Source organism: Antechinus flavipes, chromosome 2 (assembly GCF_016432865.1).
Source record: "Antechinus flavipes isolate AdamAnt ecotype Samford, QLD, Australia chromosome 2, AdamAnt_v2, whole genome shotgun sequence".
Taxonomy (NCBI): Eukaryota; Metazoa; Chordata; class Mammalia; order Dasyuromorphia; family Dasyuridae; genus Antechinus; species Antechinus flavipes.
Window position 1 is genome coordinate 483,457,566 of NC_067399.1, and position 23,089 is coordinate 483,480,654.

A 23,089-nucleotide genomic window follows, 5' to 3' on the forward strand; every position below is an offset into this window, starting at 1 on the left:
GCAGCAATCATCAAAACCATCTAGTATTGGTTAAAAAATAAAGAGATATATCATTGGAACTGATAGGATAAGGAAGAATCAGAAACAATGAAACTTACTAAGCCAGTGTTTGATAAAGCAGAAATCATACAATTTTTAGGAAAATTAACTCCCTATTTGATAAAATTGTTGGGAAAATTGGAAAGTGGTTTGCCAGAAATTAGTCTTAAACCAACATCTTATACCATATTTCACAACTCATTTAAATAAATATTCAAGTTATTATTAAAAATAATATTGTAAAAGAATTAGAAGTAGAGCATATAGTTGTGTATGATGTGTAGATCATAGAAATAAAACAGAGATGTATTCTTAACAATACAAGAAATAGACAGTTACAAAAGATAGATAACATTGATTACATGAAACTGAATAGCTTCTGCATAGACAAAATTAATGCACCTAAAATGAGAATGGAAGTGGTTGAACAGGGGAAAATATCTATCAAGTTTCTTTGATAAAGGTTTTGTATCAAAGATATATATAAATGTAGATATATATGTATAAACATTTAACATAGATGTATGTATATGTGTATAAAAACTTAAAACCCATTCCTCAGTAGATCAGTGATCAAAAGATAAGTTTTCCAAAGAATTTGTAGAGTATTGACCACCTCGTGAAAGAATGCTCCAAATCACTTATAACAAGATAAATGCAAATCAAAACATTCCTGAGGCTTTAACTTTATGTCCTTCAAAGTATCAGAAGATGAAAATAATCAATGTCGAATGGATTCTGGGAAGATAAGCACACCAATGCAATGGAGCTGGAAAGCAGTTAGGAATTATGTAAATAAAGAGACTAAAATGTCTACTTTTGTCCTGGAGATTCCATTATACCCAGTAGTGGAAGAAGAAAATCCCCATATATTCTAAAATATTTGTAGCACAATTTTTGTGATAGCAAAGAATTAGAAACTGATGCCCCATCAATTGCAGAATGACTAAAAAATTATGGAATATAAATGTAATGGAATATTGCTGTGCTATCAGAAATGATGCATATGATGGGTATGGAGAAACATAGAAAAATCTACATGAACTAATACAGAGTGAGGTAAGGAGAGTCAAGAAAACTGTATCCCACTGAATCCCAGTGGAAAGAATAACTACAACACCAAAAACTAGAAAATAAATGTTGCAAAATTATGAAGGATAAGCATGGCTTGAAAGAAGACATGAGCCCAAAGGGCTATAAAACTGTGCATTCCCTTTGACCCAGCAGTACCATTACTGGCTCTTATCCCAAGAAAATCATAAAGAAGGGGAAATGGCCCATATGTGCAAAAATGTTGTAGCAGCTCTTTTTGTAAATGGCAAGAAACTGGAAAATGAGTAGATGCCCATAAATTGGGGAATGACCGAACAGGTTGTGGGACATAAAGGTAATGGAGTATTATTGTTCTACAAAAAATGACGAACAGGCTGAATTCATAAAGGCCAGGAAAGATTTACATGAACTGATACTGAGTAAAACAAACAGAACCAGGAATAATTGTTCAATAACAGCAAGAATACATGATGATCGGCTATGAAAGTCTTGGTTCTTCTCAGTGGTTCAGTGATCCAACCATCAGCATCCAAAAAGAAAACTATGGAGACCAAATGTGGAGCAAAATATAGCATTCTCATCTTTTTGTTGTTCATTGTTTGCTTGTTTTTTCTCCCCTTTTTTTGGTGATTTTTTTTCTCCTTTTGATCTGATTTTTCTTGTACAACATGACAACATGGAAATATGTTTAAAAGAATTGCATATGTTTAACCTATATTGGATTGTTTGCTGCCTTCTTTTTGGGGAAGGAGAAAGAGGGAAGAGAAAGGGAGAAATTTGGGGACACAAAGTTTTGCAAGGGTAACTATTGAAAACTATGAATTTGGAAAAATAAAATAATATTAAAAAATCTGGGGCAGCTAGGTCTTGGGGTCAGAAAAACCTGTGTTCAAATTCTGATTCAGATACTGTGTGACCTGAATAAGTGACTATAACTCTGGGTCTCAGTTTCCTCACCTGAAAAAATGGCATTTTAAGAGCATCTGTCTGTTACGATGTTATGAGCATCAAATTAATGTGTTTATTTAACGTTAAACGTGTGTGTGTGTATATATGCAAATATATATGTGTGTCACTATAGAAATACTATCATCATAAATCTTAATGCTTTTCTTTGTGGCATTTTCTTGCTAGGAATGGAAAGAGAGGCTTCAAGGCAAAAATGTTCTTTGACTCCATATTTCTGGAGTCAAATTATGTATGGAGGAAAATTTATGTATCTCCGGCTAACTCAAAGAATTCCTAGTGTTTAAGTATACCTTCTTCTTTATAAATCAAAGAATATTTACAAAAAAACTATTCATAAATACTAGAAGGAAACACAAAACTCCTTTCTGTTTTTCATTCAGATTGAGATTTTTGAAAAATCTCGGGTCATATTCTTTATGTCACTCAAATTTGTCTAAAAGATGTTTCTTTTATTTAATCAGTAATCTTTCTTTTGAAATAATTTATTTTCACTACTTTAAAATTTTTATTAATCATTACCTTATTTAATTTATTATTATATTATTTTAATTTTTAGTATTTTAAAAAAAAATTCCCCAATTACCAAGTGTTTAACCTAAATTTAGAAAGGTTTCATTGTCATTCAGAAAAGATGCCAGATCACATTTTAAAATGTGCTTTTTCTTGATTTCTAGCTGGTTGAAATGTTGGATATGTCTGTTCCTGCTGTTGCTAAATTGAGACGTCTTTTAGACAGTCTGCCAAGGGAAGCGTTACCAGACATCCTCACTTCAATTATCCGCACAAGTAACAAAGAGAAGCTTCAGGTATTGTGCTCCCATTATGAACTCCAAATTCCTTCTTTCTTTTAATTTGAAACTAGGTTGCACTTTGACTAAATAGCCTTATTGTTAGAAATGAATTACCAGTAACTGGAATTAGTGATTAAAATGCTTCCCAGAAATCTTTGTCACATAACTTTTCAATAATGTACCATTTTTCTTATTTTATAACTGAAAAATACTTTACTCTTTTACCCAAGACTTGATTATTTTGAAATGTTTTAGAGAGGTGGTGTGGATTGCATGGCACTGTAGCTTGAGGGCCAGTTTAGAGTCACTGACTAAATCTGGGTTCAGTCTTCTATGTCTGTGCCATCTGACCATGGGCAAGTTATTTCTATCTCTAAACCTCAGTTTCCGTATCTATAAATTGAGTATATTTATAGTATCTATCTTATGTATAATGCTATTGTATTGTATGATAATATATGCAAAGCATTTTGGAAACTTGGAGGAGTTATGTAAATGTCACTGGTGGGATGATAGCATTATGCTGGATTATAAATGTATATTACTAGAAAGAGGAGAAAGTAAAAAATATTATTCCATTTTAATTTATTCCATTTAACATTATTCAGGAGGAAAATATGGAATCCTCTGAAATGTCCTCATTATTTTGGTAAAAATTTATTTGAAGGTGTTAACTATAATCTTTCAAAATATATACTGATTATTTAAAATTGCCTCTTTATTTTGTATTGACTGTGTCTGTGTTCTTTCTTAAAAATTTGTATCTTTTTTTGACGATGGGCCATGTATAGGTACTGAAAGGTACATCTGCCAAAATACCATGAGCAGACAATATTCATTAAATTCATTATATTTTGTCAGATTTTGGATGCTGTGAGCCTGGAAGAGAGATTCAAAATGACCATACCTTTGCTGGTAAGACAAATTGAAGGCCTTAAGTTGCTTCAGAAAACCAGAAAACATAAACAAGATGATGATAAGCGGGTAAGCCCAATTTTTAATCTTCTTCTCTTCTCCACTTCTCCTCTCCCCTCCCCCCCGAGATTCTAGATGGTTTTTTTTTTTTATTAAGAATGAGTTGATAATTCTTAATAATCTCCAAGTTTCTACATTGTCATTCCTACCCAGAACTCGGTTATTTGGCAATTTTACTTATCTAGAATGCAAATAAGAACCAGGAAATAAGGCAGGAGGCGGGGAAAACAGGTGGGGGTGGAAGCAGGAAGAATGGGAGAGTGGCACAAAGTTTTTTCAGCAAATCTCCTTTGAGATCCCCTTCAGGTCCTCATTCAGAATCTATTTATTCTTATTTTATACATAATTCCAACAAGTTTGGTTCAGTACTTTGCAAGCCTGCAACAGAGAAGAATTAGCAAATTGCAAGGGGAACAGGCTATGGCTAGGCATATTTATAGCAGCAAGAAGGGATAAGCATCAGCCTGACAATGAAATAAGAGACAGAAACTGTTTTTAAAAAAAATTGCTGTGTGTTCTACAGCTTTATATAACAAAACAGGTCCAACAGGTATCACAATATTAATGCACGGTACAATAATTGAATCTCATAATGATGATATCTAGTCATCAAAACTAGATTTAATTATGTTTATTGTCCTTATTTTTAAGATGGCAGCAAACTGTGGTGTACTTCAGAAAGGTTTTCATCAAAAAAAAATGTTTTTTAAATATCCATTTTGATGCATAATGGGTAAATTTTTTTATTTAAGAAACTCAGTCCTTTAAAACAACTTGTTCTCTAACAGTCCCAGATAACCAAGATTTTGTTGATATATTTAATAAAATCAAAATGTTAAAGCTAAAAGGGATTTCAGAATTTCAGAAATTTGGTCTTAAGTTTTCTCATTTTACTCATGAGAAAGGGACATACTCAAGAACTAATGGCTCATTAGTACAAATCCAAGATCAGAATCCTGTCACTTTCACTCTGGTTCTTTTAGGTCAGGGGTCCTCAAACTTTTTAAATAGGGGAGGTTAGTTCACTGTCCCTCAGACTGTTAGAGGCCCAGACTATAGTAAAAGCAAAAACTTTGTTTTGTGGGCCTTTAAATAAAGAAACTTCATAGCCTTGTGTGAGGGAGATAAATGTCTTCAGCTGCTGCATCTGGCCCATGGGCTGTAGTTTGAGGACCCCTGTTTTTAGGTACTCTGCCTAGTCTTAGGAATGCAAAGGAATTGGGGATATTCTAGTTGGGGAATGATAGCATATAAAGAAGAGTTGAAAAGTGGTGGGGGGTACCCTAGTAGGGGTATAGTGTTGTAGTCTGTTGAATCCCGCACTGGAGGTTCCTGGGAGAATTCACCAGCAGGAATAAGGGCCCAGAGGAGCAAGGGTAGGTGGCAACTGAGGCATAATAGATAATAGATAAAATTGGGAGGGTTTTGAGAAACAGTGATTTAGCTTTTATATTTGAAGCATTGGATGCTTCTGAACAAGAGTGTAGCATGAAGCAGTAGGGTGTTCTAGAAATATTTTGGGAGTAAAAGCATATAAGAATTAGGAAGAAGTATTTTAAAAATCTAAGTATATTATAGAAATGTATGGCATTTTGCTCTGTGAAGTGACTTGAGAGATTATTTCTTCAACTCATTTGACATATAAAGAAACTGAGGTCTAGATCAGTCTAGAAGTTCTTAGAAGTACTTAAATATATATTTGTTATTCAGTCATTTTTAATCAAGTCTAGCTGTGGCCTCACTTGGATTTTTCTTAACCAAGATCCTGGAGTATTTGCCATTTTCTCTAGATCATTTTATAGATGAGGAAACTGAGAAAAACAGGATTAAGTGACTTGCCCAGGGTCACACAGCTAATACATATTTGAAGCTAGATTTGAACTCATGAGGATTAAGTGACTTGCCCAGGCTCACACAACTAGTGTCTGAGACCAGAATTGAACTCAGGAAGATGATTTTAGTCCTCTGTGCCACCTGCCTGCAAGTTTAGGGCCAAGTTATTCAATTCAATAAATACTTATTAAGCACTTATGATACTTTAAGCACTGTGCTAAGCGCTGGCAATTCACTTAATAAAAATACAGTCCTTGCATGTTATGCTTTTGTCAGGGATTTTACAAATCCAAATGAAATCTTTCAGCTCAGAGATACAATTTCATTAGAGTGGTAGGAGTAGAAGTGATCTGGGACAAATATGAAGTCATTTGTGAGATGAAGAAATGACAGACAATGGGTATAGATGATTCATTTGAAAAACATAGCAGCGAAAAAAAGGGAGAAAAAAATAGAATGAGAGCTAGAGAAAGTCTGCAAGACCAAATGTTTGTTTTTCTTGAACATGAAGAACTGTGCATGCTCTGAAGCAAAGGTAAAAGGGGCCAAGATCTTTTGGAAGAAGGGGAAGAATATATTCACTTCACCAAACTTTGTGTCTATTCTGGGTACAACAGTAATAATTGATTAGTGCTTATTATCCTATATAGTAAAAATAATTTCCCTCCATTCTAGACTTGTGCCTTTGAAAAGTTACTTTGCCCATTCTACCTATTTCCTTATCTATAAAATGGGGGAACAATATCTATTTCACAGGGTCATTGTGAAGGAAACATTTTATAAATCTTAGTGCTATGTAAGTGTGAATGGCGATTAATTTCATGTTATTGTTTGAAAATCATATAGCCCTTTGTCCCCTATGTAATTAGGTATTAACTCTTGTGATAAAGATAAAGAATATGTAATGTTATGCTTCTGTTTTATCTCTAAGGTTATAGCTATACGTCCCATTAGGAGGATTACACACATTCCTGGAACTTTAGAAGATGAAGATGAGGATGAAGATAATGATGACATTGTCATGTTAGAAAAGAAAATCCGAACATCTAGCATGCCAGAGCAAGCTCATAAAGTCTGTGTCAAAGAGATAAAGAGGTGGGTTTGGGTACAAATAAGGTGGACACATTTATTTATGTTTTTGTAAAAGGTTTTTTGTGGTTTCATTGGTTTATAGTCCTATTTTCAGGGTCTGTGCTCTGTCCGAACTGAAACTATTGATGAACTCTACCATTCTGCCCTGCTCTCAAAGAGTACAGAATATAAAATCTTTGACAGCAGAGATCTGTTTTAATTTTGTCTTTTTATTCCCAGTGCCCAGGATATTGTAGTTGTTTCATAAAGGCTCATATTTAATGAAATTGAATTGAAAGATTAGGACACTTACTGTCTTCTAATGCCTTATTCATCTTTTTAGTTTTTAGGCAGATTTATTCAATGTCCTCTTCATTATTTGGGCATGCTGTTCCTAAGTTTGAGTTCAGTTTTCTACCTTCTCCATCCCAGGAAAGTCTTGAATCATCATCATTCCTTGTGCATCTGTCATTGTATAATCCATCGTTTCATAGTCTCTTCCAGAATTAACAATAATCTTGTTTTCTCTTCAGTTACTTGAAGACCAGCGATGACTCACTCCTCAACCCTACACTGTTTAAATACTCAGCAACTTCTATGTTCTGTTTTGTCACTTCACAAAATACACCTAACTTTGCTTAGACATAAAAAATACTTTGATTTATTTAGCATTTGTTCCATTGTCTGTATGTTCATTAAATGTTATTGTCATCTTTAATTTGTAAACTCTTAAGGGCAAGTCTTGCTTAACTTTGTTCAGGATATAGCATAGTATAGTAAAACCTCAATTAACTGGTGTGCTCATTAAGTAGACTGTTCCAAGTTAAAAAAAAAAAAAAAAAAGAAGATTATCTCAAGATTAGATCAAAAACCTTTTTTGTTTTGTTTTGTTTCAACCCTTTTTAAAAAACCTTTATTAAAAGTCTGAATCTCTTTTCTTGCTTTAATATAACCTAGTGAATATAATTGAGGCTTTGAGATTCAGGAAGCACCTCCAGGTCATTAATGATGATTATACAATACTGTTGATAGAGAAGGGATAGAAGATACTGTGCTAACTTCATGATGTCAGTCAACAGATATTAAAAATTTATCTTGTACCAAGTGTTTGGCACCGAGAATGTTCTAGAGATTGGTTTTTTGAAAAAATAAATATCTGATTTTAACCTATTTTCATGGCAATTACCTTTTCTAAAAGACTAATGTTTTTAAAATCCAGTTAACAGTTCTTATTAGTTGAATTCTAGTTATTGGAAGTTTTATTTTGTTGAATATGGATGGGAACATAAGTCTTGCTAGTGATAGAGGAAATCAAGGGAGCAAGTAAATAGTTATATTTTACTCAAAGAATCTATTTCTGGGTAGTCTTGGGAAATATCACTAATATGACTTTGAATATATAATTGCACATGGGTCTTTTTTTGCTCCTAGTTTTCAAGGAGAATAATTGAGATTGACTGTAGTCTCTTAAAAAAAAAAAAAAAAAGTGATCTTCTGTACATGCTTAGAAAGTATCTTTTCTGTCAGATGAACACATCTCCTTTCAGAAATCATGTGGTGTAGTTAAGCTCTGTCATGTTGGCCTGTCTTCCCAAAATAAATGTCCCCGCTTCTTTTGGTCAAGAAAGGAAAATTGGACATTGCTTTTGCTGTAAGTTTGCCTATGTTTATGACTTTGTTTCTTATATAAATTTTCTTGTTTGTTTTGGGAGCAGGCTGAAAAAAATGCCTCAGTCAATGCCAGAATATGCCTTGACTAGAAATTATTTGGAACTTATGGTGGAATTGCCTTGGAACAAGAGCACAACTGGTAAGCTTGGAAGAAGAGTATCTTCTCAAAGACTAATTGTTGACCTGAAAAATTCCTGAAAACTTTTTTTTTTTGGAAATACCGCCCTCTAATTTTTTTGACTCTAGCAAATATTATTAAGTGCTTTCTGTGTAAAAGATTCCATTGGGTATCTAAAGAATCAAAAGACAAGACAGAAAACATCCCCTGCCCTTTCAGGTAATAATGTTCTAAGCAGGATGAGGGGCAAAGTAAAAAGATTAAGTATATACATTATAGATTGAGGAGGAAAAATATAATTTTCCTTCCCTATTACTTAAACCTCCTTTAGGAAGTTTTTTTATTCTTATTTACAGTTAGTTTTAGGACAAGTATTCTTTCTCTTTTCTGAATGGATTGGATGCCAAGTTAGTCCTTAATATTTAAATGCATTTCACCAACAATTAGAGCAATTGAGAAGTTTCCAGTGGGGGGAAGATAGCACATGAGCTAAGTGAGGAATGAAGCCCAGAAAATTCATGGTGGCAATGAGAAAAGAGTAAGGAGGGCTAGGTCTGTCTGTACAAAGGAACAGGGCGGAGTTGGAGTGGAATCTTGTGTTCAGTCACAGTAAAGAGGCCAATTTAGGCTAGTATATATATATATTATGTGAAGGAGAGAGCTGTTGAATTAGAGCCACTTACCGCTACAATTTGAATAAGGGCCTTGTGTGAATTTTAGGAGTTTTTAGGTCATGGCTTTCAAATAATGATTCTTAAATTATCCTCTACTTCATCTGTTTTTCAGGTCACTTGTTTTTGCTATGAGATACTATACATCTTCAATTTTTTTTTCAGTCTTTGACTTTATTTTAATAAATTTTTGTCTCATGACATTGTTAGTATCCATTTGGTTAATTCTGATTTGCAGATTGTTATTTTCTTGGGTAAAACTTTTGTACTTTTTTCCCCCCAAGCTATTAATTAATTCTCTTTTTATATTTTTCTTCCAAAATTCTCATTTCTTTTCCCATTTTTTCCTCTGTCACTCTCATTTGACTTTTAAATTAATTTTTCAGCTTTTAAAAAAACTTGCACTTTTCTTTGCTTATTTTTAAATGTTTTCAAGTTGTTCTTGTGTTCTGGATCTGTCCTACCCAGCCATTATAATTCTTTATGATGGGATTCTTGGGAATTTTTTTGTATGTTTTTGTTTTTGTTTTTTCATTTTTCCAGCCTCTTTCTTGGTTTTGGACTGTGTTAGTGCTAAGCTCTATGTATTTCTAGAAGAGAGTGTCTGACCTGAGCTTCTGTCTTTTTAAAATCTTTCTATTTTTAAGGTTTAGGCTGAAGAGCCTTCATTTTTTCAATGCCCCTGATATAATGTGACCCAAAGTATAATATTTTCACTGCCTTCCTGGTCTGAGTTTTACAGGTTCCTGATACAGATTTGGGTCTTTCAATGTCCTTGGTTTGCAGCTTTAGTAAGCTGCTGCAGGATTGAGTCGTTCTTTACCCACTAGAATACTACACAGGTTCTGAGTGATTGATTCATAGACTCCCCTTTGGTTTAGGACTCCTGCACTCATTATTGCAATGCAGATTTCCAGCTGGAGTAGAGGCTAGAATTAATAGCCTGCTGTGCTTCTGAGATCTGAACCATCCAGCTACTTTTTGCTTCCAAACTTGCTTTTTGCTCAGAGGAAATGAAGGAGCAACTTATCCTCACTGTCATATCTTTGAATAGCTCCTCAGCTTGATCTGACCTAGAACTGTGCACAGGGTGGCAGAACTGCCAGACAGCACCTATTCCTGCATACTACACTTGTTCAGGGCTCTCTTACTGCCCCAGTGCCCAGCTTGTCTCAGTCCCTGGGCGTTGCATGCTCTACATGTGGCATACTCTTGGCCAGACCCTATCCTCATTGCCACCAGACCTGTTTATCTGACTCTGTGTCCCTGAGCCACCCCAGGCTGGAAAAGTGACTCATTTTGTTGTTTTCTTGGCTTTCCCAATCAGAACCCTGCCTCGTGTGTTTTCTACATCTTTATGGGGTAGGTTTTCTGGGGAAGTTAAGCTGAACTTTTTTTTTTTCTAACTCAGCTTCCTCCCAGGGGTTTTTATATGAGAAAAAGATCAGTGGCTCCTACCATATCACTCCCTACATTTGATCATAGAGTACTATCCAAATGAGTGACTGTGGTCACTCAGTATCCACTCTGGGGAAGGCAGAGGAGGCTTTTGTGTATCCAAATGAGATTTATTGCAGAATATTCTATGCAGCAAAGCAATGTGGCATTGTTTACAAAAAGCCATCCTGAGAGCCTTAGATTCACATCCTGCCTGTGATATAATAGCAGTGTGACTCTGAGCCAGACCCTGAACTTGAGCTCTTGGAGACTCTGTGACTGAATCACAGAGAGGGCGCTGACCTGCACTGGTAGAAGAGATTTTCTCATTTATTGTCAGCTAAGGTGGCAGGCCAGGAAAGGAACAGTAGTTCTCTAAACTAGCATCCATAGTGAGGTAGTACTGAGATGGTTGCTCCCAATATAGGTTCCCAACTTTCCCTTCTTCTACATGAAAAGTTCTATTTCTGACTTGTTTAGGGGTACTCTGTCCTTTATGAAGGTATTGGAATATTGATTTGTAGTAAACAAGATATTTCCAGACCTACGTTTGGGAATATTTGAGGCCTGTAATTGGTTGAGAAGTATAAGAATAAGGGGAATCTGGAATATCTTTCTATGATCCCAAATGCTATGAGACTGATAGACCTAGTTATCTATAAGATTATAATTGGGGCTGCCTCTGCTAGTTTTAGGGATGAAAACATAAGAGTTATAGGCATAAGGCATTTGGTATAGCAGTCAGTAAATATGGATTTAAACCTTTCCATAGAAGCCTGACTCTCTGATTCTCTTTTGCCCGACCATCACTAGTGGGTTGCTGTGTCAATTGTGAGGACATGCTTATAAATTTTCCCTTTGGTATTGTACACATGAATACTAACTCTGATTATACAGAGGAACAAGAAATAAGCTTTTAGTACATAAAGATCCTGATCTGGAGGCAAAGGAGGGAAAAACTTTATTAGTATAGTCATGTATATGTGCAAATGTATTTTCGCAAGTAATACAAGTTTGTGTTAACCAGAAAAAGAATTTCACTTGCATTTGCAAAATTCTAAAAAGTAAATTCACTTTCTGCATGTCATAAGGAACTGCAAAGCAGGCATTATGAAATAAATTGTGTTAGTCGTAATTTAACAATCCTTGCAACAGATATGAAATAAAAAGAGAAAGAATTCAATAATTCCACCATTGGAAACCACATTAACTTTCTCTGGCTATTTAAAGAAAATAGGAGAGGATTCCTGTTTATCACACTATTCGCAAATATCCAAATTTTTACAGACCTTCCCCTCCATGTTTATAAAAAATGTATTTCAAAAAAACCTTTTTTAAAAAATGTAATTTTTTATTGTGCACATACTATGTGCAAAGCAAAAAGATCTAGCCATGTAAGTTGGTCTATAGTACATGGTAAAGGAGTGTTAAAAGACAGTTCTCTTCCCTTCAAGAAAGGAATTGCATAAAAAGACAGCATAGAAGACAAAACAAGTTTTTTTTTTTTTTTTAATTTCTTTTGAATTTTACCTCCTTATTGCTTAAAGCTTTTTTAGGAACTTAAGCCCTTTTTATCTTTGACTAAAGTGTTCTTTCTCCTAAGTAAATTGGGTGCTAGTCAGCCTTCAGCATAAGATTCATTCTGAAAGCAGCTAGATGATTCGTTGCCTAGCATGCAAGGCCTAGAGTCAAGAAAACCTGAGTTCAAGTGTGACTTTTGACTAGCAGTATGAACCTGGGCACACCACTTAATCTTCTATATCTCAGTTTCTGTGTCTGTCAGATGAGCTGAAGAAAGAAATGTCAACCCACTTCAGTATCTTTGCTAAGAAAATCTTAAATGGGGTTGTGAAGAATCAGACACAATTGAAGGACTAAACAACAGCAAGTTTTATTTAAATGTATTTCATAATTTTCAGAATAATTTTATTTGCATATGGTTTTTAATAACTGGAACTTAAATCTTTTCTTGCCAGCTTCCCTCACCCAGGCACCCAACCACATCTTATTGAATGTTGTATGCCCCTGTACTGATAGTTGTTAAATTCTTTGAGGAAAGTAATGAATTCACTCAATAATTGTTAATTAACAAAATTAGTAGTATGTTCTCAGCATAAGAGAAACTATGGTTGTTTATTTTTATTAAGCAAATATATTATCTTGGTTCTTTTGTTAGTTTTGTGTAGGAAAATGACAGAGATTCTTCAACATATATTTATATGGCTATCCATGCATGGGATGGGGGGAAATGGTTTTTTCCTGCCAGTTTTTAAGATATCAAATTATAAGAACAGTAGTTCCTAACTTCCTCAGAAGTTAGCTCAGAAAAATGAGCATCACAGTGACTATATTCTATTATACTTTTTCTAATGCAACTTTTAAAATGACATCATTTTTTCATTAGTCTTTTTTAATTTTCAGTTTCTGCCTTCAAGGAGCTTGCAATCTGATGGAGAAGACAATATTGAAACAGATATATAGAGAAAGCTATATATATAGCTTTCTATAGAATAAGTAGGAATAATTAACAGACTACAAAAGAAGGTGGCTAAGCAGCAAAAGGAATAAAAGATGGACAGTCCAAGTACAACACTAGCATTCATGAAATATGGACCAAAGGAAGGCTTCCTCAAATTAGATACATCTTTTTTGAAATAAGGAAGAGACATGGGGCAAGAATTGCACAGAATAAGAAGGAACATTGTGACCAGTTCTGTATACTATGTGTATCTACAGAAAGATATAAGTGATGATGAGGGCTAGAAATAATGTTTTATGAAGATCCAATGAAGGAACTAAGAAGATCTTGTAGAGTTGAGGAGACATTAATCATTTAGCTCATTTGAAAAATCGTCATCTAGAAAAATTAGACTTTATATTCTTGGTTCTATAGGGCAAAGTTAGGAGCAATGACAGTGACAGAAAGCTGCAGAGAAGCAGACTTAGGTTTATTGTTAAGAAAAACTAACAGTTCCAACTGTACATTAAGAAGAATCTTATAGGAGATATTTCTCTTTAGTTAATGGTTAGATTAGACAGCATTTAAGTTCTAAATGGAAGTTGTTGGTATCTGGAATCATCTTATGAAGGGCCTTGAATGCTAGACTTAAGACTAAGTTTGGAGGTTTGTTTGCCACTTTCAATTGTAATATACATTGTATAAGAAAGGCCTAGTCAGACTTTTATCTTAGTCTCTGAGAACCTAATGTTCATTTTTGCTAGATTAAAATAAGTCTCAGTTCAGGAAGTGATTCACAGTGCATTGTCAAAATGAACTTAAGAACAGATCAACAAGTAACCTGAGTCTAGTTTTTTGGAAGTTGTTATGAAGAAATATTGCCCTCTAGTGGAATATTGGCATTGAACTAATACCTGAAACAGAAATTCATTTTCAATCATGCTAATCTTTTCTGGAAGACATATATGAGATGAATATAGTGGGACATGACTTCTAGTAAATGGGGTCCTTCCTTTGATGTGGCCCAATTTTGGGGAAATGGCATAGGTGACTAGACTAAATTGCCCTCCAAATCACCTTTCAGCCAAGTAAATTAGACATTGTTTCATCAGATCCCAGATAGATCCTGTTTCTTTCACTGCCAGTTTAGATAACATCCTACATAGCCTGAAGAAGCTGGTCCTGCCAGACTGATTCAGTTCCATCAACTAAGAGTCACTCATCTGTCTGTTTGGTGAGGGGGGTGATTGTATTTTTGCTAAAGAAACAGCAAACCACAGCCTAATATTGGCTCAACTACTGTTAAGCAGTCTGAGAGTTGGTTTCAAAATAACAAACTGTTATTTTTCAAACGCTGATATATGGATGTTAAAAAAAAAAAAAATCCTTTCGTGATGCCCCAAATCCCTTTACAAATATAATTACATATTTGGGCTTCTCTTCTTTCAGTAAACCATTATTCTATGTTGTGATGTTAATGACTTCCATGAAATGATGAGTTGTAGAGAGTCAAACAGATTAAAATTGCAGTCTTATTGTTTCAACAAGTTGCTGGCTCTGTTTTCATGTTTTCATTTTACTTATTTATGCAGTAGTACTAGATATTTATTAGCATTTGCTATCTTTACTTTGTCTTCTCTCTTTAACCCCTTCCAATTTCCCTGTTTTAACTGAGGTCACTCTCAGCCTTCAAATTACCAAACTTGGAAATCCAAGAGCCTCTCATAACTCATCACTTTCCCTTAGCTCCTATATCTAATCAATTATCAGTTCCTATGGATTTCCAGCTCCACACATTTTCTCTTACATCTACTCCCTTTTCTATATTTACTGGACTATCTCCATAGCTCAGGCCTTTATCACCAATCATTTCGACTTTTGCGATAGCTTTTTTAACATATAAGGATTTTAAGTGCTAAGTCATTCAGTGGTGACCTTTCTGAAAACTTGATTTTGGAAGTTTGTCCCAAAGAAGATGAGAAAATGCACCTCCCTCCCTTCTTCACAGATATACAAGACTGTTGATGATATTTCATCTGATAACTTTTTGTTTTCTTTTGTTCTAAGGAATAGATCTCTAGGTATGGGAGGAAATGTATAAAATTAAAATAATATATAAAGTTAATATACAACTATAGCAATACACTTATTTAAGAATGCTTAGGTTGGGAAACAAAGTTGGAATACAGTTTATATAGAAATTGCATTCTCTTGAGAAATTTTCTGTCCCAAAAAGCTAATCTGTAGATCAAAGTATCATTTCTCAAGTGAAAATGAATATCTACAATACTTTAAAAAGATAGAGATTACAGTAGTACATTCTCTTGCTGCTAGCCTCCATTATATAGATGAACCAGTTCTGAACCTCCCTTAAGACATCCTACCAAGGGGAAAAAAATTGCAGTCTTTTCTTGGTCTGTCCTATTTTCTAATAACAGTTCAGCAATCAAATCTGAAAGGGCTTCTTCAGTTGAAGTAAAAATGAGATAGTTGATTTGAGTATTCATATTTATTCAATTCTATTGTTTGACAGACCGCCTTGATATCCGGGCAGCCCGAATTCTTCTGGATAATGACCATTATGCCATGGACAAATTGAAGAAGAGGGTTCTGGAATATTTAGCTGTCAGGCAGCTGAAGAACAACCTGAAGGGCCCGATCCTCTGCTTTGTTGGCCCCCCTGGAGTGGGCAAAACAAGTGTAGGAAGATCAGTAGCAAAGACTTTGGGTCGAGAATTTCACAGGATTGCACTGGGAGGTGTATGTGATCAATCGGACATTCGAGGACACAGGTATTTCTCTTAGTTCACTCTTTCAGCTGTCATCTGGCTTTTTTAAAAGTTGAGGAAGAAAAAAAAAAACCCTGCTTTAAAGGGCTCCTTTTTGTTAATGCGCCATTTCTTTAGCTGATTATCTTCACAATCTCATAGCCAAATTATTCTTAAAAGATGGTTTTAAAATGTCTCAGCTTGGTTGGAGACAGATTCACCAGCTCTCTCTTCATGTTCCATTTGAGTAAAAGATCAAGTTCTTCAGGGCTGGGAATAACATTCTCTTTATGATTCATTAGGCCAGAGACCAACACATTTTGCTTTGGATCAGGATGTCTCCTGAAATTTAGGAGCATGTGAATTTTTCTGCTCTTAAAAGTTTTATGTTTTTCATGGCGGCACAAAACTAACCAACCAAAAGACCTTTCTCCCATGCTACCATTTAATGGTATGAATGACAGCTTACATTTAAACAGTTATGGACATTTATTGCATACATAATAGCATTCTAATTTCATTCAACAAATATAGTCTATAATTTCATTTTTTCCCATTTGATTGCATAGTTATGCACAACTTAAGTATCCTTGGCATAAATATTCCTTTATTAAAATTAATAAAACAACACAAGAGTATAGTGGATAAAAGACTGCATAAATTCAAACCAGAGTTCAGGGTCTATCTCTGACACATACTGACTGTGAGACTATGGACAAAGTCACTTGACTTAGTCATCAACTCTCCAGGGTTATAACATGTAGTTATAATAGTGATCTATATCAGTGGAGGGAGATTTCATATCAGGATTGCCCCTACATAAGCCTGACCCCTTTTCTCCCAAAATCTGCCTTCTTATGCCTCAAGTTTCTGTGATTTGACCTCTCCAACCTCTTCTTTTTCTCTAATTTCATCTTTGTATTTTCCCCTTGCACTCTCTTCCTTTTACCTCATCCTTATCTCACACTTCATACCATACTTCATGGCCATGTTATTCTAACTACTTCATTCATTGGGAGGATTAGAAAGAAGGAACAGGCTAGGTAGCTGCTTGTAGAGTAAGAAAATTCTGTCTAGATTGCCACTTGAGGGGGCTCCTTAACACCTTGAGAATTGAAAAGGATTTCTCAATGTGATACATTTATCAAGACTATCCGATATCTTCTATACTGAGAAAATCCCATTGAACAACTAACGTTAATTTATAATCTTTATAATTAAAAAATAAAAAAGTTGTGGGAATCTTTTTTATGTTTACTTCAATTTAAATGACTTTTATTTTGAGTTTTTGTTTGTTTAAACTTCAAAATGGAGAAGAGTTGTTTAGTACATAAAAATGTAAGTAATAGCAAGGCTTATCTGTGAACTTTTATGACACCTTGGTTATAAGAGCAAGCAAGTAATTTATTTTTCAAATACAAGACTTATTTCCCAATAATAGCTTACACTCAATAGCACTTTATTGCTCTCTATGAGACCCCTTTGCTTTAACATTGACTTTTACGCTACTCATTATCAGTTTTTTAAATTAAAAAAAAACATGATAAAGTGTGTTTACAACATAAAGTTAAGATGTCTCTATCACTGTTTAACTGTCAAAGAGATCTGTAGATTATGCTATGAACATATTGCAAGCAAAGTATTTGAAAAGTAGAAAACTGTCTCTAAACTTGAGTGCTTTATTTTGTGTATATTTCATTTTCCATTACAATAGAAGTTGCCTTATCCAAGTAGATAATTGATGACTTTTTCATTTACTAGGTTGAATAGAAAAGGGCAAAGAACTACTCCTTCAAATCATAATTTAGGCACTACTTTCTATAGGAAGCTTTTCTTGACTGTTCTCCCCATCTCCCCTGGTTTTTAGGGCTCGTCATTTATTTTCTTATTATTGTGTATATATTTATAGATGTATATGTTTATCCCCTTGATAGCATGTATAGTCTTTGAGGTCAAGAACAATTTCATTTTCATCTTTGGACCTCCAGTGCTTAGCACAGTGCTTGATACTTATTAAGCTTTTGATCAATTCTTGTTGATTGGTTGTATAAGTAAAATTTTCCACATGTTAAAAAAAAAAAAAGAAAAATTTCAGTGAATAAGGCTTTTTACTCAGTTGAGAGTTAATTCTCACATAAGCCACTAGAGGCTGTTGTTTACTTTCACAAGGAAGAAGAAGAAAAAAACCACTTCTTCAGAAGTACCTAATTCTAGGACAGGATGTGCCCTTATTCATGTTGGATTCAGTTATGCAACATAGAAAACAATTTCTGATCCCATGGCTTGAAGATCTGGAGTGAAAGCAGCGCAGAATTCATTTTTCCCCATTGCCAACATGGGAATAGTGGTGATGGTAGTAAAATATTGAATATGAAATCGGGGAAGATGACAAACACATAGGATCACATTTTACATGATTCTGTACCCAATTGCTTTTCTCAGTTCCTTTCACACTGAGTGGCAAAAGTATTATCTTTTAGTAGCGACCCCCAAATAGGATAAGCTAAAAATTAGAAACAACATGTTTTTTCTTTTGTTAGTATTTTTTAAACAATTGAAATTTTTAAAGCACATCACATTAAAACATGTATTTCTTACTGAGTGCCAAGACCATGAAAAATAGATTTTTTTTTTGGTGGGAAGGCTCTGAAAAAACCTTCAGATATAGAAAAGAAACAAACCATATGTTGATATAGATGGAAAAATAGATTAAATAATATTTAAATTCTAGTTTACTGTTGAATTCCAACTTACTTGCTTTTATCCAAATAAAAATGATATCATTTTCTTTCGGAGATCAAACTTAAGCCACACCCATGTTTTTGGAAGGGGAGACAGTCCTAGTGGATTACCAACAGCCCTGGATTTAGTGTCAGAGGTATCTGGTTTCATCTCTGCCACTTATAAATTATATGACCTTGAGCAAATAATTAAACCTCATTGGGTCTCAATTTCCTGTCTGTAAAACTAAGCTGGAATAGCTTCCCATCCCTTACCCCTTTTGTACACAGTAAGCTTCATTATTCATATGTCACTCATTAGTACCTCTGTGGCTAATAATCTCCCACCACCTATATTTTCTCTATCCCTTTATTGATCACCACTCATATAAGAGCAAACCATCCCCAAACCCCATCACTGATTTACTCATCCTTGTCTTCTTCAGTATTTCCTTCTCTTTCCCCTGTATTATATAGAATCCTCTTATATGATTCCTTTACTTATTTCCTCCCTCTTTTAAAAATTACTTGGCAAAAGGCATGAAACTTGCATTCTTTTCAAGATCTGAATTGACTGACTTTTCTTTTGAGTGGCTCCACTGCTTACAGTAAATAAAGACTTAAATGAGATTATTAAATGACTCTTCTCTCCCACCCCAAAAGAATTGCATGGATGTGAAGGCAACAATCTATATCAGGAGGAAAAATATTTGCTTTTTAAAAAATGTAATTTTATTTTCTCAACGAATAAAAATCTGTTTTTTCTACCTTGCCCCTCTGTTTTTCTTTTTCCTTCTCTCCTTCCCCCCCCAATTTGGAAGAACAAAAACAAAACCTTTCAAATGAATATGATAATCAAACAAGATAAATCACCTTGGTCATGTCCAAAAAAATGTATTTTACTTTAAAACTAGAGATCATTCCCTATCAGGAAGTGGGGTAACATGTTTCATTATAAGTAATTGGTTGATTATTACATTGATCAGTGTTATTAGGTCTTTCAAAGTTGTTTGTCTTTACAGAGTTGTTTTTGGATAATTGTTCCAGTTCTACTTAATTCACTTTGCATTAGTACATACTAGTTTTCTAAAATATCTCTAAAACTATCTCCTTTATCATTTCTTAGAACACAGTACTACTCCATTACCTTCATATATCATAATTTGGTCAGTCACCCCATTGATGGATACCCTTTAGTTTCCTGTTCTTTGTCCCCATAAAAGAAGAGCCATTATAAATAATTTTGCAAAAGTGGAGGTCAAAATATTTGTTTAAACATCATGTCTCTTATTTTAAGAAACAAGTGAAAAAAGCTGGAATTTTTACCACTAAAAAGATTTTTTGATTTAACATCCACCAGCTATTCATTTTTTAATAAATAGATTATAGTTGTAACTGATAGGTGCTAAGAAACTTAACACATTCAGCATGTCATTAATGTTACCTATTGGTATGCCACTGGATTGTATTGCCTACATACCTCCGTAAGTACAGAAGTTATAAATTTTAGAAAGTTTATTTGAAAACATTTTATTTGAAGATAACAAATAGACATTTGCAGCTCTCAGTTTTGTCACTGTACCTTCCAGAAGGAAAAGTAGTATATCTGTCAGATTGCAGACATGGGGTGGGTTTGGGGGTTACATTTGACTCCATGTGACAATCCAAAAAAATGTATTTTGGAAATATCCATATCTTGCTAGTTTTGTACTCATCACATGCTTATTATTGGCATTCATGTGAATTCTTGTTTTCTTAGCTTTTCTGTAGCTACTACTGTTCTGTTGTCTTAAAATAGCCAGAGAAAAACAGAGCTGCTTTATCAAGCATCTCCCAGCTCTCTAAAATGCATCACATTGATTTTCGTGACTTACCTTTCTCATATGCACAATTTCATCTCTATCCATTTAATCCAGATATCTATTGGAGGACTATATAGTCAGCTGGGAATAGTTTAAAAAAAAAAATCAACCCTTCTCCATTGTTTCATGATTTGGGGGTTAGGGAGTAAAAAAAACTAAAGAAAGTAAATTTTTTCCCCTTGATTTTCAGTTGTCTGACATTGGTGGTGTGTTTACATTAATAATATTTCTGTACCCATTTCTTTTAAGTGGTTAATTAGCTTAGTGATGGGATTACAGAAGATGAGATTTTAGCTGAATCTTGAGGAAAACCAGGAGGTAGAGATAAGAAGAGAATATTCCACGCATGAGGAACAGCCAATGAAAAAGGCACAGATTCTGGAGATTGAGCGTCTTGTTCAAGGGACAACAAAGAAGGCCAGTGTCAGTAGATCATGAATGGCCTCCAATTTTTTCCAGTAAGATATGAGGCAGGGGAATCTCTTTACACATAGTAATCTCTTAAGAAATTTTGCAGATTTGATCAGAAAGAGCCCTTTAATTGAATGTGAGCTTTAAAAACTATCAATAGAATATAGGGAATAAATTTCTTCTCACTGAAAATGAAGGTGTAAAAGCTCTTATCTCATTTGATATTCACAATAGCAGAATGCAGCATCATGAGGAAGATAAATTAGAGATCTGGCCTTGGAGTTAGGAAGATGTGACTTCTCAAGTTAAGTCTCCCCTATTCCTATCACTGGGAGTGCTAAGGCTATTAGAGAGCAGTTGCAGTTTTGTATTTGTAGATTGTTTTGTAGTTGTAGATAATGTTACCTACCCCAAGTAAATCACATATTTGTTTGTTTTTTTAACTGAAAATGAAATGCAAATAAATAGATGCTTTATTCCTTAAAAGTGTTTGAGGGTTATTCATTCATTCATTCATTCATTCATTCATTCATTCATTGCTGAGGTTAAGTGGCTTGCCCAGGATCACACAGCTAGGATGTGTTAAGTGTCTGACTAGATTTGAACTCAGGTCCTCCCGACTTTGGGGCAGGTGCTCTATCCACTGTACCACCTAGCTGCCCCTGAGGGTTATATTTTGATGGTTATTAGCAGTGGTCTAAAACCAGAAAACATTTTTAAGCTTTTTGAAGATCTAGAGTGGACAGTAAAATCATTATTTGATTATTGGGGGGGCTATAAATAGTTAGTCCTTAATTTACTACTAATTAGTCTGATACATTAGAACTGTGTAGTTATTTCTAGAAAGCATATAATAAACCATAAAGTAAAACCAAGTTAAAATTCATGACAAGAAAAGTAGACTTGGGGTTGGCAAATAATATGGATCTCATGTGAATAATTTTTGGTACCTATTAGTGAAGTGTCATGTATGGACGAATGCTATGAGAATATAAATACTTTTCACCATTGTCTTTAGACTCGTATTTTAGCAGAAGATTTCAAACCAGAAATTCTTCATCTTGTTTGTGCCATGGATCCCTTGATAATACGGTCACACCTATAGAACCCTTTTCAGGATGTTTTAAAATATACAAAATAAAATACAGAGTAATGCAAAGGAAACCAGTTATATTTGAATACTGTTACAAAATATTTTAAAAACAAGTTCATGGATGCCAGTTTAAGAATTGATCTAGTGTAACAAGTCATATGAAACAAAACTTTTGCACTTATCATTTTATCTTTCCTCCTGGATACTTTGTCACACTTAGTAGTAATGAATCATGCAGTGTTCAAAACAGAATGGTTTTGGCTATTCAGAACAGAGTAATCTTGGCCTTGCCTTTAAGGAGTTTTTACTTTAGCAAATAATAGCAAACTGGTTACAGAAATGAAATGTGTATGGTACTTCTCTGACTATTGGTAACTTTTACCAGATTTTTTCCCCTTGGGGAGGAATGAAGGAAACAAATATTTAATTACCTATGTGCCCGGTGCTATACTAAGTGTTTTATGAATATTATCTCATCTGAGCCTCACCACCTTGGAATGTGGATGTTATTTGAACTCAAGTCTTCTTGATTCCAGGCCCAGCACTCCAGCACTCTATTGACTGTGCTATTTAGTTACCTCAAAGTATCTTATTTGCCAAATAGTATTTAGCTGATTTATTGTTGTGAGATTTGTCAGTAATTTTCTAATATATCTACTGCTATGTTGCTCAGAATCCTAGCTCTTCTGTCTGATATGTTTTAAAGTTATTGGTATTGAATTATATGAATTATAAAGATCAGATTGGATCACAAAACATGAAATCCATATACAGAAGCACGAAATCTTCTTTGAGTTTTCTTTTTGAACTTTTCTTTTTCTTTTCAACTTCTTTGAGTTTTCTTCAAACTTTTCTTGATTATTCCTCCATCAGTTTAAAAAAAAATTTTAGCAAAGACTTAAAGTATATGTATATTCATTTATAATTTATATGCATATGCTAACATACTAATGTGTACATTATAAAACACAAAAATAGAAATGAAAAAGAATGCAGCAATAAAACAGTTCAGAAGTCTGGGTCAAAGTTCAATTCACTTCAGAACTTAATTTTAATAGTTGATCTAATTGAAAAGTCTACCTTGCCAAGCTTCCCAGATTAACAAGGACAAAGTCTATCAGTAGTTACACTTGTTAAATCCTGCTGTTC

The 23,089-nt window shown here is 34.2% G+C and overlaps 1 protein-coding gene across 1 annotated transcript in view; it reads left to right on the forward strand.

Moving 5' to 3' along the window:
* LONP2 (lon peptidase 2, peroxisomal) overlaps window positions 1-23,089 on the forward strand; it is a 114,719-nt gene that overhangs the window by 14,601 nt on the left and 77,029 nt on the right. Inside the window, exons 3-7 of the mRNA XM_051979802.1 lie at window positions 2,736-2,867; window positions 3,714-3,836; window positions 6,592-6,755; window positions 8,447-8,541; window positions 15,620-15,878. Of these exons, the coding sequence (XP_051835762.1) occupies window positions 2,736-2,867; window positions 3,714-3,836; window positions 6,592-6,755; window positions 8,447-8,541; window positions 15,620-15,878 (773 nt within the window). The remainder of the gene's footprint in view (window positions 1-2,735; window positions 2,868-3,713; window positions 3,837-6,591; window positions 6,756-8,446; window positions 8,542-15,619; window positions 15,879-23,089) is intronic.